This window comes from Phalacrocorax carbo, chromosome Z, assembly GCF_963921805.1.
Source record: "Phalacrocorax carbo chromosome Z, bPhaCar2.1, whole genome shotgun sequence".
In the NCBI taxonomy this organism is placed as follows: domain Eukaryota; kingdom Metazoa; phylum Chordata; class Aves; order Suliformes; family Phalacrocoracidae; genus Phalacrocorax; species Phalacrocorax carbo.
Window position 1 is genome coordinate 84,890,587 of NC_087548.1, and position 19,686 is coordinate 84,910,272.

General features: G+C 44.9%; 1 protein-coding gene and 1 long non-coding RNA gene across 3 annotated transcripts in view; both read left to right on the top strand.

Annotated features, from left to right (window-relative positions):
- The window catches only part of LOC135310686 (mediator of RNA polymerase II transcription subunit 13-like), a 31,912-nt gene extending 25,156 nt beyond the window's left edge, over positions 1 to 6,756 (top strand). Inside the window, 3 exon segments of the mRNA XM_064439568.1 lie at positions 1,445 to 1,606; positions 3,715 to 3,827; positions 5,079 to 6,756. Coding sequence (XP_064295638.1) covers positions 1,445 to 1,606; positions 3,715 to 3,827; positions 5,079 to 5,211 — 408 coding nt within the window. The 3' untranslated portion in view covers positions 5,212 to 6,756.
- Positions 6,757 to 8,158: 1,402 nt separating this feature from the next.
- Positions 8,159 to 17,374, top strand: LOC135310566 (uncharacterized). 2 transcript variants are annotated; one of them, XR_010370653.1, is made up of 4 exons: positions 8,159 to 8,275; positions 13,574 to 13,712; positions 15,110 to 15,304; positions 17,136 to 17,374. It is a non-coding gene; the product is annotated as an uncharacterized LOC135310566 (long non-coding RNA). The 2 variants fall into 2 exon arrangements; XR_010370654.1 differs by having other exon boundaries at positions 8,222 to 8,359.
- Positions 17,375 to 19,686: the final 2,312 nt, after the last annotated feature.

Genomic DNA, 19,686 nt, shown 5'->3' on the forward strand with positions numbered 1-19,686 from the left:
GTCCTGATTGCTCAGCAGCCGGTTTCAAGGTTCGCTGTTAGGCTCAGTGCCTGCAGCCAGGTGAGCCACAGCCTTCTCCAAGCTTTATGGAGTGTTTAACTTACTTTGATTCCTGATCAAGATATTACTGTTGGAGAAAGACCTGCTCAAAGGACTAGCAGTGAAGGCTTTGAGTTTGGGTTGTTTCTTTGTTTGGTTGGGGCTTTTTTAACCTGTTGACTTAAAAGATATTTATGGATTCAATGAACTGCTATCCCAGTTCTTCAGGGATAAGTTGCAAGTTAAAGTACTTTGCAGGCATCTTTTGCGTTTATGAAATAGGCCCTCTATGAAATAAAAGTGAAAGCAAAATAATAAAGGGTGTTTAAAGAAACAAAAAACAAATGCATATCAATAGGAACGTACCCTAGACTGGAATGGCAGTCGCCCTTTCTGATACCTAAGACGACCCTTGCAGGTTTGGTAACGCGGTTCGTGATATAGATAAGGATATGTGTATATATACACACACACACAGGGTGAGGTAAGCGAGCTCACACCAAGTATTCCTATCCAACAGCCTTGGGTATGGAAGGTTCATGTGGGTTTTACTCTACAGCAATAAAATCACAAACATATGCTGACAGGCAGCGACTCAAACTCTGATGAAATTTGCTTTACAGCCTGTTTCTTGTTGTTTAACTCTCTCCTCTCCAAATAACTGTCGTCCATATATAAGAATATGAGTAACTAATACTGCAAAAATACAGTATATAAATAAATGAATAACTGATGTAAATTGAAAAGCAGGGTAGCTGTTCCTTTTTCTCCACGCTTCACCTCTGCTTGGTAGCACCAATCTAAACAAAGCAAAGTATCTTCTGTCCAGTGTCCTAAGCAAGGAATAGCAAGTATAGCAATTTTCTTCTAAGCCAGCAATGTAACTCACTGAAAAATCAAGTACGGCCAAGCTTATAAAGATGCAGATACTCACTGTTCTTCTGTATTTGTGTGTGTAACACACCCTCCTGCTAGCTTACGTCAGGAAGATCTGTAGCACAAACTGCTGTGTTTGATATGTATAGGAAAAGCCTGCGAGGCTTTTAAATCTTGAATTCAAAACTGGTCTACTCTCTGCACACGCACAAGAAGCTGTTCAGATTCACAGCCATAGCCCAATGCGTGTCAGTTACTCTGTAGCATCAAATTCCACATGTACTCGGGTCAATTTAGGAGGTTAACATTGCTGTTTGGGAATCTAGAGTGATCCTGGAACATAAGTCTGGAGAACCCAACTACAGGGGAAAACAGAAGGGATTAGGGAACTTTGAGATTCACGAATGACTAAAGAATAGCCCAATAATAACAAGACAGAACTGCGTTAAGGACTGAGTAATTAGTAAACAAAGTTAATGGGGTGTAATGACATAAAACAATAAGCCTGCCTTTTCAACTCTTCTTTCAGAGCCAAGGCGAACGTCTCCTTTCCAGAGAAGCCCCCGAAGAACTAAAGCAGCAACCTCTTGCTCTGGGATACTTCGTATCAACTGCCAAAGCTGAGAATCTTCCGCAGTGGTTCTGGTCATCCTGTCCTCAGGCACAAAACCAGTGTCCCCTCTTCCTGAAGGTCTGTCCTGGTATCCTTTCACAGGGGAAAGAGAAGAACAACTGTATTTATAGCCTATGAATTTTCTTTGAAAATATTGGCTTTGTATGTTACCACAACGGTGACCGTACTGGAGATGGAAATACAATCTTTAGGTTTAAATTTACTTAAGATAGCTGGCTATTAAAACATAATTCTCTCTTCCTAAAGCCCTTACCTGAAAACTGAATAGTTTGGCAGCTTCTAAATATAGAATCATCAAAGCTGTATCCAGTGTTATGGAAGTGTCCCAGTTTTCATTTTCAGTCAGCTTAAGACAGGAGGGACATACCTTCTGTTCTGCCACAATGCAGTTATGACATGTAGATTAAAACTTAGAATGGAGCGTAGCACCTCCAGATAAGAGCATTTACTATCCACTTCTGTTTCTCTAGTTGTAGAAGTTGCACAGTGGAGTCTGTAGTGTCAGTGCGAACCTGATACCTTCCATTCCAGAACCGCAAGTGCTTGCAAGATGTGTACAGCAGAATTGGTTCAGCTACTAGAGATTCACTGATCCCTGTAGAGTGTCATGCAGCTTCTTATTTGAGTGAATCAAAAAAATGAGCATGGAAAGAAGGTGAAAAATCTGCCTTGAGTAGCATCGCATAACTATTCAAGCAAACAACATATAGAGACATATATAAAGACAGTACCACTTACTTTATCCATTCCCAGCTTAATTAACAAATACCAAATATTTTTGCAAGTCTACTAACTGAATTCTCTCATCCATGTCTGTCAGGCAGTTATCAGAGTAAAGGTGTTCAGTATTTTTCAGTTCTTCCCTTGTGCAAAAAAAGCAATTTTGGGACTGATGTTAAACAGTCAGCATGGCAGGCTTTATTCAGTATAGCACCTCTGCCAGCAAAGTACTTTATTCCTTGCACTCTGCACTTTTCTTGGATAGATTTCCCTGAATTATGTGCTTTTCTTCAAACCTACAGAACAGAGATCTCAAAATAATATGAAAAATAAACCACCACGTTTTAGGAGCTAGAGATGAAGTTTTTTGCTAAACTTTAAATTACCTTTTTTTTGTGAATGAGTAATCCAAAGCCTATGTTTCAGTTCCAGCAGTAAAAACATAATCAGCAGAGCTCCAGGCAACTTTATGAATTCCTTCCATAAGCTTATACTAGATTTGTACTAGAGAGAAGGAGCACCACCCTTCCCTACACCACCACCCCCAGCCCAACACAATTGCTCTCTCAGATCTAGGCTGAATTAAATGTTTAATTTGACTTGGAACATACCGTTTTGGTTTGGACAACTTTCCATAAAAGCAAGGGGCTGAATTCATGCAGTAACTTGTACACCAGTCAGTGAGCAGGTGGTGCTGTCTCCTTTATGCTGCACCGCGCTGCAATTAGGAAACTTGTATGGCATGTGAGGCATACAGATTCAAATCATCTTTGTCTGATTTGGATTAAGTATTTTTGAGCTAAAGCATTTCACCTCTAATGTGCGTGCCATAATTGGAGGAATATAAATTAGAGGTTTTGCCTCGGCAGGCCACGTGGCGTATTTCGCTTCCCACTTGAAAGGCTGACATGGTTGCTCTACCCTCAGCACATGATCAATGAGAAGTCCCTTTCCTACTCCTGTATAAACTAATGCACAAGCCTTGCTCCAGAATAAAGATGGGACAGACTGAGAAAGCGTAACAGCAGAGAGGGACAGAGGCGGCACCAAGCGTTCTGGCTGCACACCCCACCTCCCTGTGCTACTCCCTGATGGCTCTCCTACTGGGAGAGTTTGAGGAAATGGAATGGTTTGCTACCGAAATACCAAAAGAAACACTGACCCATCCCAAGTGTTCCCCCTCATCACTTCTTCCCTGACTGAAATTGAGAACACAATTGAACTTTTTTTTTCTTTCTCCCCAAAGATCCTGGATTCCAGTCAGAAAGAGAAGTCGGTTTATTCAAAAATATAGTTATTATGGAAGTTCATGGTCATGGTGGGTTCAACAACAAATTGCCAACTTTCTGTGCTGTCCTGAGACAATTCAGAATGTATTTGTTCACTGTGAATCTTTAGAAGTATGTGCTTCTAAGGGTTAATTTGTGCTTTTCTCCTTTACACAGGCCTCATTACATCACCATATCTCTGTAGCGCAGACAGATGAGCTCCTACCTGCCAGAAATTCTCAGTGAGTTCCTCACCCCCTTGACTCTAAAACTACATCAGATGTCTTGAGGTAACACCTTTTAGGTTTTGCATTTCCTCCCTGAGGTTAAGGGGACTGAGCTCTGAAACTTCAGAGGGACCTTTTCTTGTCAACCTGGCAAAATTATTTCTTAGCTTCCTCAACAGCTTATGATTCTGCTATGCCCTACGTGTGTGTCTTAGAGCAGTAGGCAACTCCTACTACAGCTGCAACCTCCACCACCAAAGAGCAGGACTTGGAGGGTTACCTCATTAGCTCTCCACACTATAGAAAACTATGTAAAGAAAACTTAGGAACAGCTTTCCTTACAGAGTGGACACCTTGGTTTGCCGCCCAAAGATTGTTCTGTTTAGTTGGTGGTCTAATCTGGACTGTGTCGATAATTATCTTCACTCACCAAACGAAACTGATTTATAGATGGAGATAAAAGTACTTTCCTGATACCAGTATCTGAGGAGCTGGGATATAAAGGAGATATTATTCCTGAGTTAATACAGGGTTGTTTATCTTATGGTACAAGATAACCACTGTTTGCCTCCATCCCACCTGTTGGGGACTGAAAAAAGATCTGTTTTATGAGACAGCATACAGCGTGGAACACACCAGTGAGCAAACACTTACATTTCACCAAGTAGAGGGTATCAGCAGGAAACTGACGAATAATCTAAGAATATCGGTGGTGTTTGTATTATTCTAGAAGATCTGAATTTGCATCCTTGTAGAGGACTGAGCTGTCACAGCTGTCCTGAGGTGCTACGGACTTTGTTTTGGGTAAAAGGATGGTGCAGTGCACAGGGAACGAAGGAGATACAACAGACACAAGTTACAACATGAGAAATCCTAATCAGATACAGGATCACACACGAAGTGTGATCAAATACTGGCAGAGGTTGCCCAGAGAGCCTGTGGGACCTCCATCCTTAGAGGTGTTCAATACTCAAGGCTTTCAATACAGTGGTGGATTAAACCTCCAGAGGTTCCTTCTAAACTAAATTGCTCTATGATTCCATTATCTCTACTACGTACTGGCGAGGGCCTACATTCAGAGGGCTGGGTTCCAGTTCAAACATATTAAAACTAAAGATCCGTGCTTCCCCCTCCCCTTTTCAGTGAGGTTCCTACTTTGCCACCACCACCACTGTTAATTCAGCCAGGCAGTCCTCCTGCCGCTGTGTCTCCAGGAGAAAACAGAGCTAAGTTTAAGTAGATCTTCTAGAAAAGACAGGAAGGGAAGGAGTAAACAATCCCAGTTTCATTTCTCTCTGCATTTCTCTTCTGCAGGTTCGTTTTGGAGCAGTACAATGCACTGTCCTGGCTTACGTGTAACCCTGCCACTCAGGATCGCAGCTCCTGCCTTCCTGTCCACTTTGTGGTGCTCACTCAGTTGTACAATGCCATCATGAATATACTTTAATAGATGCGAAAGCACTTGTTCTTCTGGCTTATTCTCCCCTCGACCTGAGAAACGTGCCACAGTCTGCAAAGATCACGATTTTGCTTCTCTTCAGACCAGTCCTGTGCTGTGCTTCTGTTCCTCCAAAAGCACATGTGAATTCTGCAGTGTTCAAAACTAAACTACCCATTGACATCTCTGGCAGCTTCAGTCCAAAATCTGGGAACATCCAATAACAGTGAACACAGTGTAACCTCAAGCCAGTGTTAGTTTGGTGGCCCAGTAACTACTGGTCAGTGTGATTATTTTTTTTAATATTTTATTTTTTTAAGGAAGACTACAGTATCTTTTTGCATTAGGAACTCTGATAAACAACCAAGAGCAGTTTCAGCCCTGCAAGTAAAAATACCTTGTAGTGACCAGTTGGGGTTGTCCAAAACTTTTGTTGTTCGATCATCATAAACTGGGACTTTGCAGGAGGAAAAAAAAAAACAAACAAAAAAAACCAAAAAAAACCACCCCAAAACCACAACAACCCACACAATTGTAATGTCGTATAAATATTGGAGTTTTCTGTCTGCCTGGAGTTCCTGTCAGAGTGGATTGGGATGAATGCATGCATTTGTTACCTGTCCATGTAGATATGAATGGTCTGGAGATACTTTATTTATTTTTAAGTTTGGGGAGGGGAGGGATTAAATTCTAAAGGACCAGGAACAGTAGAATATCTTAAAAAATCCAGCTCCGTTCCACCGTAGGGTTATTTATCTACATACCTCTCACTCGTCTGACCTAGAAATCAAAAGTGAAGCTAGTAACAATCAAAGTCCAAGCTGGGAAGGGAGAATCATGTTCTGGTAAGGAAATACTTGTATTTTAAGGAATTCTCACCTGCATTTAGCCTGGTTAAAGCACGGAATGGCCAGTGTTTGATGAAGGATAACACTACCTAGTGGAAGAAGAGTGAGTGAGAGGTAGGGAGGAAAAATACTTTGAAGCCCAATGTAAGGGCAAATGGAAAGTGGTAAATTAATCTATTGTAGAGCTATGATTGAAATATATTTCCAGTAAATTTAGTGATGCTAGAAAAGTATTTACTGAAACCCAAGTTGCCCTTTAATTCTGGGCAGACTCGTCCATGTACACATCCAAAAAGATGGTTTTTGTTTACACTAAATCAGTTACAAATCTGGTGTATTTTTTCTGACTATAGGAATATTATTTCAAAGAAATAATTTTAAAAAATTATATCATTAAATTAGTACTTGAAGTTATACCACTGTGGTGGAAAAGTTACTTTGTTTAGTAAAATGATTGCCATTTTAAAGGTTAATGGCTAATTGAAGTATTTTTATGACTCCTTCATTCCAGGCTTCAAGGGGTTTATATTTAAACTCCATTTTCTAATGTTTGTTGTTGCACTGTGCAGCAGGCATGGACTGCCTTACGTGAGGGGTCGGGCACTTTGATCAGGCTGTGTGACCTAGTTATCTATCTGTGGAGAAAAACCTACAAATTTTAAAGTTCTTCCAAAAGACTTTCATGTTCTGGTTAAAAAAAATGAAATTCTATGATTTTAAAAAGTATTTTTCTTGAGATAATGTAACATTTAAAACAAATTATATAAAATAATAAAAAAAATTGCTTGTGTAACGAGAAGGTGAAGTCAGAGAAGTAACCTGTAAATGGATTATTTCATTCTCTTCACCAAACCTCCCATGTGGGTATCCTCTTTGCAATGTATAGGTTAAAAAAAAAAAACCTGATATCAAACCATTTGTATCTAATGTGTACAGTGTAAAATTGACTTTAAAAATATTGCAGCACTATTTTTTCTTAATCAGAAAAGAAAATTCTCAAGGCCTTTTGAAGAGCATAAAAAGATGAAGATTGTAAACTTGTATAAAAAAAATTTAACTTGGGGAGGAAAAAATGTAAAGTAGACATTTGTAATCTTTTACCATTTGGGGGTTATTTGTTCCCAGGATTCATCTGAACTTTGGATTATTATTTTGTTTGTTCTTTTTAAATGGGCCGTTTTTATCCAGGGGTGTTTCTTCCCCAGAAACCTGGTTCTAAGCAAAAACTAAAAATAAAAAAAGGGCAGCAAGGAGTAGTTTTCATCTGGTGTCTTTTATTTAATTTTTTTAAGTTAAGAGAAGCTGGTGACATATTTATATGTTTTTGTGCAAAATAAATGAATGGCAATAGATTTTAAAGAAAAATCTTATGTACTTCAGTGTGAAAAGTTCTGTATAATATTTCCCTTAAATATGCATTATTTTACTTGTGAGTTTTTTACTGAATTAATCTGAAATGTACAAGCCCTGGCTTTCCTACAGAGTGAAGAAAGTTATTTTATTTTTTTTTAATTTCTAACTTTGGAAATTCATGCCTAAATCTGAGGCATGCCTAAGTCTGAGCTAAAGGGAGAGGGAGGGGGTGGGGAATGTCCAGCATGCTTGTACGTATATTTCAGAACCTTTTTTAAATGTAAAAGCTGTACATTTCTGGGGAGTTCTGAATTCCTTTTTGGTTTGGTTTTTTGTTTTTTGTTTTTGTTTTTTTTTTTCTCTCTGAGCATTTTGCAGTGAGCTTCTTTTATATATAGCCGACAATTTGAAAGAAAACAAAAAAAAAATGTGAAGTTCATTTTAAATCTACAGTATATCGCTGGTACAATACACTAAAAAAAAAAAGACTTTGATAAAAAGAAACAATAATAATAAAGACCTCCATTTTAAATGTCATTCATATATACCTTGTGGATGAGAGCTATATACTTTTACACACTTTTTTAGATGAATAAATTATTGAATTACTGAAACTGTTGGTGGAGTTTTATTCTTATGAGTATTTTCTTTAACTCTTAATGTTAGCTGTAGGGGAATAGACAGGGATCGGCGACCGGAAGATGACGGGCTGTGACGGAAAGATAGACTCCTCCCCATAGGAGTGGCGGGAACAGGAACCGCAAGAGCTATATCAGCGTGTGACGCAGCCAAATAGACGGACATTTTGCATCCGTCATATTGGTGTCTGTGCATCACTGTCCCCAGGGTGGGTAGAGCCCTGTGTCCCGGAGGTATGCGGCCCAAGATAAGGTCTCCCGCAGAAGCGTACAGCTACAAGTGGTGACCCCGACGTGATTAGCGGGGAGGCTTGGCAGGTTCGCCGGGGGGAAAAGAGAGCTTGGGGCAGGCAGGGGCGGGACGGGGAGCCGCAGGTCGGCGGGCGCGCCATGGATTCAGTCGTAAAGGTACTGAAGGGATTGGGGAAGGAATATGGTACTTCGATATCGAAGGCGCCTACCTCAAAGGCCATCCAATGGATGATTACGCAGGGGCTCATACGGAGTCCCGCAGACATATTTAATAAGGATAAGTGGGTGAGGATTAAAGAGGAGTTAGCCGAAAGGGCTATGATGGGAAAAACCCAGTACATACAGCTCTGGGGAAAGATACACCGATTACTATTGAAAGCTCGGGATGATCAGGAGATGTGGCGGCAGGCGCGGCTGTGCCTGCACGGTGCTACAGGCGACAGTAGCCCGGAAAGAGACCCAGGAGGGGCGGTGGGGACGCAGACAGGGGCAAGCATCGCGGGGGGTGGGGAAGAAGGGGAGAGTTCGGACGGAGCAGCCTGGCCAGCGACTCAGTCTGAGGCTCCCAAGGAGGTGGATCGGGAAGCAGCGGTGCTCCCTGTTGGGCCAGCGGGGCCTTTAGAGTGTCCCCCCCCCGCATACCCCTGGGACGATTTGGCACAGGCGCGCGGGGAGAGTGACGTGGCAGCGGACGCAGCGGGAGTGACGAAGCGGAAGGAGGAAGATGACCGGCGCCGGAAGCAGCGCCGGCAGCGGCACCGCCCTCTGCCCGACCCTCGAGACTGGCTCCCGGGGCAACCCTTGAGATGGGAGTCGGACGAGGAGGGGGATTGGGGTGCCTGGAGGGGAGGGCAGGGAGGGTATAGAACAACCTCGAGTAGCAGCGAATCAGAAGTTGGGGGAGAAACCGATGCCCGTATGTGGGAAGAGAGAGCAGCTTGCCTGCGGCGCGCAAAGAAGAGGCACAAAACAGCAGGGACTCGGAGGACCAGTCAGCAGGAGGGAGGAGAGGGACCGCCAAAAGGGGAGGCCCGGGGCGCTGCAGCTCCGGAGGGGTCTCCGGAGGACGTGCTGCGGCAGCTGCAGCAGGCTATGCACGCACTAGGGGAAGTAACTCGGCAGCAGACAGGACTTTTAACGAAGGGTGCGCCCCAGCGACAGTCAGTTGCGTTACCTAACTGGCGGCTGATAGCTAGAGATTGTATCCTCGATGGAGTAAGGATAGAGATGCCCGGGATCATCCCTGTCCGATTAGCTCCAGGAGGAGGAGTGGAGTGGACGCCGATAGGTGCCAAACTAGTGCGAACTTTATGGCGAGAAATTAAAGAAAAGGGGCTGAAAGACGAAGGAGTAGGATTGCTGCTGGACGCTGCGCATGCAGCGCCATTGACCCCCTCTGATGCTAAGCAGTTGGCGAAAGCAATATTAGCTCCCACAATGTACATACTTTGGAAGGAGGCAATGCACAGTGCCTGCCATGCCCTCGTACAGCAAGCGGCGGCAGTTCCGGGCCACCCGCTGAGGGGGACCACCCTTGACCGGCTCACTGGCAGAAGTCAAGGACTGGAAACCCCGCAGTTGCAAGCAGCAGAATTAAGGGGCAGGGAGCTGCAAGCGGTAACGGAGAGTTCCCGCAGAGCGTATAGCAAAGTGGGCAGGTATGAGAAAAAAGCAGAACCTTGGCAAAAGATACAGCAAGGTCTAGCAGAGCCATTTACAACGTTTTGTGATAGGTTGCAAAAGGCTATTATAGAATCAGAATTGCCACCAGCAGCCAAGGAGGCAGTCCTTATGGATTGCCTCCGAAATCAAGCAAATCCGCAAACACAAGATATCCTCCGCACCCTGGCGGTAGGGGCGCCATTGGGTGAAACCATCAGGCATGTCTTGCGCCAGGAAGCATTGAACCAGCATGGCGGTGCGGGAGCGCACGTCTGCCAGAACCCTGACTGTGGAAGCGAAGAAAGGGCGATGGTGCAAGCAGCCGGGGTGGGGCCGATATGTCACTTGTGTGGCCGGCGAGGGCACTTTAGAGCTGGGTGCCCGTTAGCGGAAAGGGGAGGATGTAATGGAGGAGGAGCGCGCCCAGTAGGGAGGTGCTGGGTGTGTGGGAAGCCAGGACACCTGGCAAGAGATTGTCCAACTACGAGGCCGGGAAACGGCCAAGGGAGGGCGAAGCGAGGGGGATTCGCGCCTCCTATGAGTCAAATGACCCCCATCACAGTGCCAACGCCAGGAGCTTGGCCCACCGTAGCGAGCCAAGGGGGAGTGAACCGTCACGCAGGGGGGCAAGATTTGCAGGTTACAGCCCCCGCGTGGCCTTGGTCATAGGCTGTGACTAGAGACCCATGGCAGCAGTGATGATTACCCCACAAGAACCGAGTTACCCGGCACGAATATGCCTGGGAATGTTAGTGGATACCGGGGCAGATGTCACAATAATGCCACTCGAACGGTGGCCACCAACTTGGCCCCTTGCCATGGGAAAGCATATAATAGGGGTAGGAGGAGAACAACAGACGAGAAAAAGTACTTGCCCTGTGAAACTCGAAGTCATGGACGAGGACGCAGGGAAGCTCCTCACGGCCGTAGTGACCATACTACTAGCAGATGGGGTAGCAAGCCCCTTGTTAGGGCGAGACGCCCTTGCCCAGATGGGGATCGGGTTGAAAAATTTAGCATAAGGGCCACTGCCTCAGAGGGGCTTCATCAGCACAAGTTAGTGTGGAAAACCGAACAGCCCGTCTGGGTGGAGCAGTGGCCCCTGACAGCAGAGAAAACAGAGGCTGTAAGAGCTATAGTAAAACGAGAGCACGAAGCAGGGCACCTAGAGCCCTCGATGAGCCCGTGGAACACCCCTATATTTGCTATAAAAAAGAAAGATAAAAACCAATGGAGGATGCTGCATGACCTTAGAGCAGTAAATCAGCAAATGGAGGACATGGGGCCTCTCCACCCTGGCCTACCAGATCTGAGTGCTGTCCCAAGAGGATGGCAAGTCATTGTTTTAGATATCAAAGACTGCTTCTTCAGCATTCCGCTACATCCAGATGATAGAAAGAGATTTGCCTTTACTCTGCCTGCAGTGAACCGCACAGAACCAGGTAGTAGATGGCAGTGGACAGTACTTCCGCAGGGGATGAAAAATTCTCCAGCGATCTGCCAGAGGTATGTGGCTTCTGCATTGCAGCAAGTAAGGCAGCAGTATCAGGAGAGAATCTACATGATCCACTACATGGATGACGTCCTCATAGCTGCGCCCACCGAGGCGCTGTGTGAACAAGTCTTTTCAGACACCCAAAGGGGCCTTGCGGGACAGGGCCTCAAGGTAGCTGAGGCAAAGGTACAGCGAGGACCAGTGTGTGGATTTCTGGGTGCTAGAATACAAGGGGATTCCATACAAGCTCAGCCTATTAAACTTACTTACTTACACCTAAGGTTAAAAATTTACACGATGTCCAGAAGCTGGTAGGAGCACTGCAGTGGTTGCGGACATTCGTGCGCGTCACCGGTGAGGAGATGCAACCTTTCTATGCGTTGCTGAAAGGGACCAACCCACGGGAGCCCAGGAGTTTAGACGCTGAGGCAGTCCAGCAGTTGCAGATGATAGAACGTCAAATGCAAAAGGAAGGAGTATGGCGGTGGGACCCCCAGGAGGAATTAATTGCAGGTTGGATTCTGACCGCCAGTGGAGGGTTAGGATTGCTATATCAAATACGAGCAGGGGAAGAAAAACCACTGCGATGGGTATATCAGAAGGTTCCCAACGATGCATTCTCCACAAAAGTCAAGGTAGCTGCGGGAATGATTTGGCGGCTGCGACGGGAAAGCAAGGTAATTTTGGGGAAAGAGCCAGATAAGCTGACAGTGCCGTGGAATGGGGAGAAATGGCAGAAGGTGGTAGAGAGCGAAGAGGATATACAATTGGCAGTATACTCATACCCAGGGAAAATCGTCACAGGCACGGTACAGAAGTGGGCCGAAACAGCCAAAGTGGTAGATTTGAGTGTGGATAGTAGAGTTTTGGATACCCCTCACCCAGGACCAACATATTTCACAGACGCTTCCTCAAAGACAAACAGAGCGGCGGTAGTGTGGAAAGAAGGGAATAGTTGGATGCGACAGACGTATGAGGAGCAGGGTAAAAGTGTGCAGTGGCTGGAGGCGAAAGCGCTAGAGATGGCCCTGCGAAAGGATATAGATCGGCATATAAATGTGTGCACAGACTCCTTATATGTGTATAAATTAGTCATGTCCATGAAATGAGAGGGTGTACCACACACAGAAATTGCCTTGATGCCAGAGATTGCTTTATCACAGCGAGGGGCAACGGTGACAGTAATTCACATTCGCAGTCATCAGACAGGGCCTGGACCACTGATTGAGGGGAATCGCATGGCTGATGAGGCAGCCGCGGGAGTCTGGACCTTGGCGGAGGCAAAGAAACTACATGAACAACTGCACCTGGGTGCTAAAGCCTTGGCAAAGGAGTGTGGCATCTCAATAAGAGCAGCAAGAGAAGTAGTAGCCACCTGTCCTTACTGTCAGCACTCGCCATTGTGGGAGGCAGGAGACAACCCTCGAGGACTGGAAGCAAATTCTATCTGGCAGACTGACTTTACTGAATGCCCACAGTTGGCCCCCGGAAGGCACCTGGCAATTACAGTTGATACATATAGCGGAGTCATCATGGCTACTCAACATCGGAAGCAGACCGCAACGCACTTGACTACGCATTGGACCACGGTGATGGCGTGGCTTGGAAAGCCTACCGAGATAAAAACAGATAATGGACCGTGCTTTCGGGCTCGAAGTACCCAAGAATGGTGTAAAACTTGGAATATTGTATTAAAACACGGCATTGCTTACAATAGCACAGGGCAGGCTATAGTAGAACGCGCTCATCGCACCTTGAAAGCAAAAATAATACAGCTTGGGGAGGGGGAGGGGTATAAGGGAACTATACCCATAGCAGCTCAGCAAACTATTTTAATGCGTGCATTATATTCGCTTAATCATTTTATACGCGGGCAGGAGCAAGTTACAGCAGTGGAGAAGCACTTTGGCAAGGCTCAAGCAGGCGAGCGCTATCCGCAGGTACGAGTAAGGTTCCCAGGCAGTGAGCAATGGGAGAGAGGATGGAAACTGAGATGCCTGGGGAGGGGCTACGCCGCGGTTGAGAATGAGGGGCGCATAGAATGGGTGCCTGCAAAGTGTGTGAAAGCAGAACTGTGCAAGGATGTACAATGAATAATCCCTTTCTGAGTTGTCTCTTTGCAGGGTCTGCTGACATGGATCCTCATGCTAGCCGTGCCATTGGGAAAAGAAATGAGCTCCTTGACAAGATCACAAGCAATATTGCAACGAGAGCGACACTGGGAAAGGGCGGCAAAAGAGAGATATAAACTGGAACTGGATGGTAATAATTGGGGGGATCTTGTTGTGTGTAGTAATCATGGTTACTTGTGGGCTGCCATTGTTATGCTGTGTTATAAGACAAATCAAAGAGCGCCTGTGAGCGTTACATGAATATCAACCTGACCGCAATATGTATCCGCTTACGCAAGTAGCTTTGTAGAATTTTAGTAGCATGGGGAGGGGGAGATGTAGGGGAATAGACAGGGATCGGCGACCGGAAGATCACGGGCTGTGACGGAAAGATAGACTCCTCCCCATAGGAGTGGCAGGAACAGGAACCGCAAGAGCTATATAAGCGTGTGACGCAGCCAAATAGACGGACATTTTGTATCCATCATATTGGTGTCTGTGCATCACTGTCCCCAGGGTGGGTAGAGCCCTGTGTCCCGGAGGTATGCGGCCCAAGATAAGGTCTCCCATAGAAGCGTACAGCTACAGTTAGCATTCCTAGTAGAGGAGGGCTTGCATTATAAGGTATAGATTCCATGTGATATGAATGGAATTGAAATTAATTTAAAGGCTCTTTAATATTTTTTTTACTTTAGAGACAGGCACTGCTGCCTTCCCTGAATTAACCCAGTCCCTGCATGCCTTTTAGATTTGCTGTGTGCTGATAAAGCTATGGCTTTATGAGTAATAAGGCTCACTAAAACGTATAAAGGTTCACACCGCAGCAGTACTTTTCTTTAAAATGGAAATAAAAGCAAAATGGAATAGTCATTCTATTTAAGATCGTGGCTGTCGTGAGAGGACATTAGGTGCCACTAATGTAAATGCTGAGATGACCAGATGTAAGATTCTGCCATGTGGGGTGGGTGGAAGCAGCCTGGGATCATCTGCTGACACATGAGCAGTAGTTGCTTTACGTTAGCAACTCTAATCACAAGAGCTTCATTCATCAATTACAGATTAAATGTCTCCAGATACACCAGGTAAGTCTTCAGTAGATTTCAGTGGCACATCAAAGTCTTGTGACCTCCTTCCCCTGCAGCAGGACTACGAGAGGATGACCAAAGCGCAGTCGGCTCCAGACTAAAGAGGAACACGAGACCAGATCTGCCGCTTCGGGTTGCTCAGAGCAGCATCCTGGAGGAGCTGGAGACTCAGCTGGATGTGTCCTTGAGCAGCCTGATAAATTATCCCTGCTTTGGACCAGGGGCTTGGTTGGACTGTTAGATTTAAGCAGGTCCCTTCAGACAGAGACATTTTGGATTTAGCAGGCTAATTTCTAAACACAGGAGTGCAAAAAGCCTGATAAATTAACTAGACCCCAGGCCCTTTCACGTTGCTACACCAGACAAGACCAGAGGTCTGTTTTGCATTCATCTCCCACAAGAGTAGTTGTGGGAAAACTTAAAACAGAATCTTCAGATAATATATAATTTTCTGTACTTACAGAAGGGACAAATCTCTGAGCTCCTGAAGTATATTTTACACACCGTATCCCTTGCGTTACTCTTCAACAAAAAACCGAAAGCAAACTGCAGCCTGCCCCTTCCCTTCTTTCCAGTAGTAACTGCGCCATCAGCCATGGCCAGCCTGCGCTGCCGGTGGGAGCCGCCTATCTTCAGCAGTGGTGACTGTCAAAATCAGGTGAGAGTTTCTCTTCCCAAAATGCTTTTAGACCTGTCCTTTGCGCTCTTGCAACATGTACTAAAAGAACTCCTTTTCCATGAGGAGATGGAGCCCATTTTTCCACCCCGTCACAGCTCCTGTGACTGTAGCGAGGAGTTACCACTCGGTTGCATGGCTGTTTTAATGGCCACTTGGGGTCTCCTCAGTAGTTGTTCTTTGTAGCCCACTTTAATTTTGGTGCATCTTATTTCTAAATTTCAAGTTATATAGTTACAGAAATAGTCCCTCTGATTTTGCCATCTTTTATTTTTAAACTTTTCAAGCTCGTATCTTTTAGTTCGCTATCGGTAAATTCTTAATACGTTACATTGTACAATTAACTCGTACAAGTTCTTACAGAATAGTTATGCCTCAGCGTTCCATTGTCCATGCTGTAAGTAGATGGAATTACTCCAGAGGAGTATTTTTTAACTGGGGATTACTTTCTGGCTAATTCATTGCCTTTAAAGACAAAAACTACTAACTAAATATGCTGTTCCATGAAGACTGTAAGGAAGAATCAAATGAAAACACTAAAATCTCAGTTGATTTGTAACAATAATGTAATATTTATGACAAATGGATACAGCACTGGGGTGATGGTGTCTTTAATACTAATGAAGAAAATGCTTTTAAAGATTAGGCTGATATGAAACTTCTTTTTCTAACTGCCATTTCTATTTCTGGCAAAACGTCATGGCCACCTGAAAACAGTTTAAGTGCACGTAGAAAGCATCAGAATTCATGAAAGTAAACATGAGGTTTATGGTCAGTCTCTCACCATTTATAGTGGAAATAAAACAGCCCTGAGATCCACAAACAGGAAGTCTGGTCTTTAACAACAAAGCAGTATTTATAAAATTATGCTGCTTCCTCTTCCCTATTTTGAAACCAAACCTCAGCACCCCACCAAATGTTTACATGGGCAGAGCCTGTTTTATGGTTAACTGGCTAGAGAAGCAGGTATCAACGCAGAAGTCCCATCGGGCTGCCCAGGAGATATGTAAACCTCAGTGCTATTTTAATGAAACCAGAAATACTCCTCAAAAACCTGAAACAAGATGACACCAAGGTCTGTGAGAAGCCAGCTCTGAATGCAGACTGCTCTCAGCTCTTGCTGACCAAGATCCACCTTACTGATCAACTCTGCTGAAGTCTGCGTTCAGGCTCCAGTTCTGAGACCATTCAGTACATGTCAGTGCTCGCTTTGGTTCTAGACCGGGACTTCTCAGCCAACTGGCAGTCTAACCATGCTATAAGCATATATAATATAGCTTATATAAGCTATAAATATAGCATACATGCTCAGTTATGTGTACAAACATTAGCTTTTTTGCCTATAAGAATTGCTTATTAAAACCTTTCAGAATTATGATACCATAAAAAAACCAAAACCAAACAAGAAAAGGCTTCGTATCACGGCCCCTTCCTGAAAGCTAGCACGGACACTGTCATAGCTAGAACCTACTACAGACTCTCTCTACCAGAACATCTTTCGTGGTCCTGCAACAAGAACCAAAGGCAGTACCTGCCAGAAATCACTGGCTAACTCTGCTTGCTCTGCAGAGAGCGTGCCCGCAAGGCCCAGAGACTGGATTAATGACAGATGTCATTACTGGACTTGGACTCAAACATGGATTTGAGGACGTGACAGCAGCCTCTGCTGTTAACACCCTCCTCACTCCTAGAAGCCATGGCTCATTTTTCAGTTCTTAATCAACCTCCTGGTACCAAGCCACCTTCTCTACCCTTACATCCCAGGAACACGGTTTCTGTTCTACCTCGCATGCACCTTTTTTTGTTTTGACAGACGCTTCATTTCAGAAATACCTGCTTCTGCAAGATGTTTGTCACCTACCCGCTGACATCATCTAACCTCACAGGCATTGGTCCTCACTCCAGCTGGGTCACTTTAAAAGGAACAGACAAGCCAGCAGAAAACCAATTTGTATTAGAGTTGCCCACGTGGCAACCATAGCAGGCCTAGGGCCTTCACAAATGGAATTTATTTTCCTTACACAGTAAATTAGACATATGTTTAAAAAAGTCCTACCAGCCTGACAGTCTCTTTGTTTTTATTTAAATATTATGCCATTTTGAAAATGTCAAACTGTGGTCTAAATCTAGGAAAAAAACTATATTCTGAAACACATTGCTGTTACCGCGAGTTTTTTGAGAAACTCCTGCCAACAGATTCTAATATCCAGGATCACAGTTAAAAAAGGAACACACACCCCTGCACAAAAAGCTCACAAGTTCCTCCAATTCTGTAAAACTTAATCCCACAGGTGGGGGGGGAATCATAATTTTCTTAAGTTTTGCAGTTGGGTGAATACTTTAAGAAGTCTTTTTAAGCCAACCATTTTTTGGTTATCTGTGATTTCCCACAGTCAGTGACGGCTGTGACGTGTCGCATGGATCACAACTGTTACGTTCTCTGTGCGGGGGCTGTCTGCCGTCTTCCGAAGTCACAGCCATGTCCCCTCTCTTCCAGCAGGGGTCACGTTTTGATGGCAAATGAAACTACAGATTCCTCATAGAACGGGCTTTAAAAAAACACATTAAACTACACACATCTACAGAGCTCGATCATTAAAGGTCAACCACACAAACAGGTGTGGGTTCATTGGTCAAAGTGCTCTACCCCTACTTGTAATCAGGTTCAGTGGTAATTTCATTAGTGCCTGGGGAAAAGACAAGTGCAAGAGAAGCAGGTGATGGGGGTAAGGTGCGTGCGGCAGGGAAAGAGAGGCTGTTAATCCCAGCAGGGTAATGGCCCATAGAAGTGCTAAAAGAAAGGTTCTGCGAGCAGTCTCCTAGCTGCTGGGTTAAGCAGCATTTTAGCGTTAAAAGTAATTGCCTTTGTATTTCTTTCCCTGTTCAAAAGCCGGGAGTGTGTGGAGGAGGCATTCTGCTGCAATGGCACACACTAGTGCACAACTGGATTGTCAAGGGATGGCCAGGAGACAGAAAAGAAACCTGAAAGGGAACACAGAAAAGGCAGCATTCAAGCCTGGTCGCAGGGTGACTTTAGACATAAATAATGGTGAGTCCAAGTGGAAAACAACGCAAGCTTCAGAGCAGGCCTGTCGCATCAAGATCCATGTTGTCTTCTATTGCAGCAGAATGACAGTCGGAGACAGGACACCTCTCGTTTGCTGCTAGCAGCAGAACTGGAGATTTCCCCCATCATTTGTTTGCCTTTCTCATCACACTTTATGTTCCTGACTTGTTTTTTGATGTTGGGCCTTTTTAGCTAGTGACATGTTGCTTCTATTTTAAAACAATCTTTCTTCCTCTAGCATACTTAAGGGAGCACACAATACTCTTTCCACGAGTGCATTTTTGCACTAAGGTGGCAAAACCTTCCTTCCCTAAACAATTCTAGTGAGAAGCAGAGAGGACATAGAAGGGGAAAAGACAAGCAAGGGAGAAGGGTGAATTAAAATATTTCAACTACTACGCTGGGAACACCTATGCATAGAAAGTGGCTCTATTCCACCAACTGTGGGAGCCGTTCTCAGTGCTCATAAACCACGTTTTTCTTCTTTTACACAACTTGAAAATACAGTGAGGTTCAGTTCAGACTAGGGATCATACAGGAACTTGTACACCCTTAACAGTACACACATGTACCCATGCAGGCAGAGAGCTGGACAGAAGGTCTTGTTCCCTCCGCTGAACCCAACAACCGTGCACAAATGCGCACAATCAGCCGAGTTGCCAGGCCAAGCCGCACCTTGTTCTCTGCAGCTACAGGCGAAGCCCTGCACAGAGCACCAGGCCACGCTTCCACCCTCCCCTTCTCTCATGGGTCTGCAGGGGACAGCCTGCTCCCTGCCCTGCAGTCCCAGTTAGACCTCTGCCCGCTCCTGCCTCCCTCCTTTGTGCTGACATTTAGCAAACAGCAGGGGAGTGTTCCGCTGTCTCAGTTTCAGAGGCATTACCACCAAATCAGCTCACAGGGCAAGCAGACAGCAGCCCATGGTACCTCCAGAGGTGAGGGGCACTGGCACTAAGCGTTAATGCATAATCTCGGTATGCCTGAGGCCAAGCAGTTATGGAATGCTACTGCTGTTCCAAGTTTCTGTGCAACTACTATCCATCAGTTCAGCCTCCTAAACAATATATTCCCAGTTATTAAGTCTATAGTTATACAGAAGAACAGCTCCAGATTTAATAAGCAAATAAGGGAGGCATGCTAAAAGGCTTGGGCAGAGAGGAAAGATCTAAGCTCTAATTCTAAACCTGCCAAAATTGATGTGTGATACCAGGCAATTGTTGGCTTTTTTACTCCTTGTCTGTGTAACAGTCATAATGATACTGATATGCCTGCCTGGCTCTGTGGTTAGCGTAAGTGA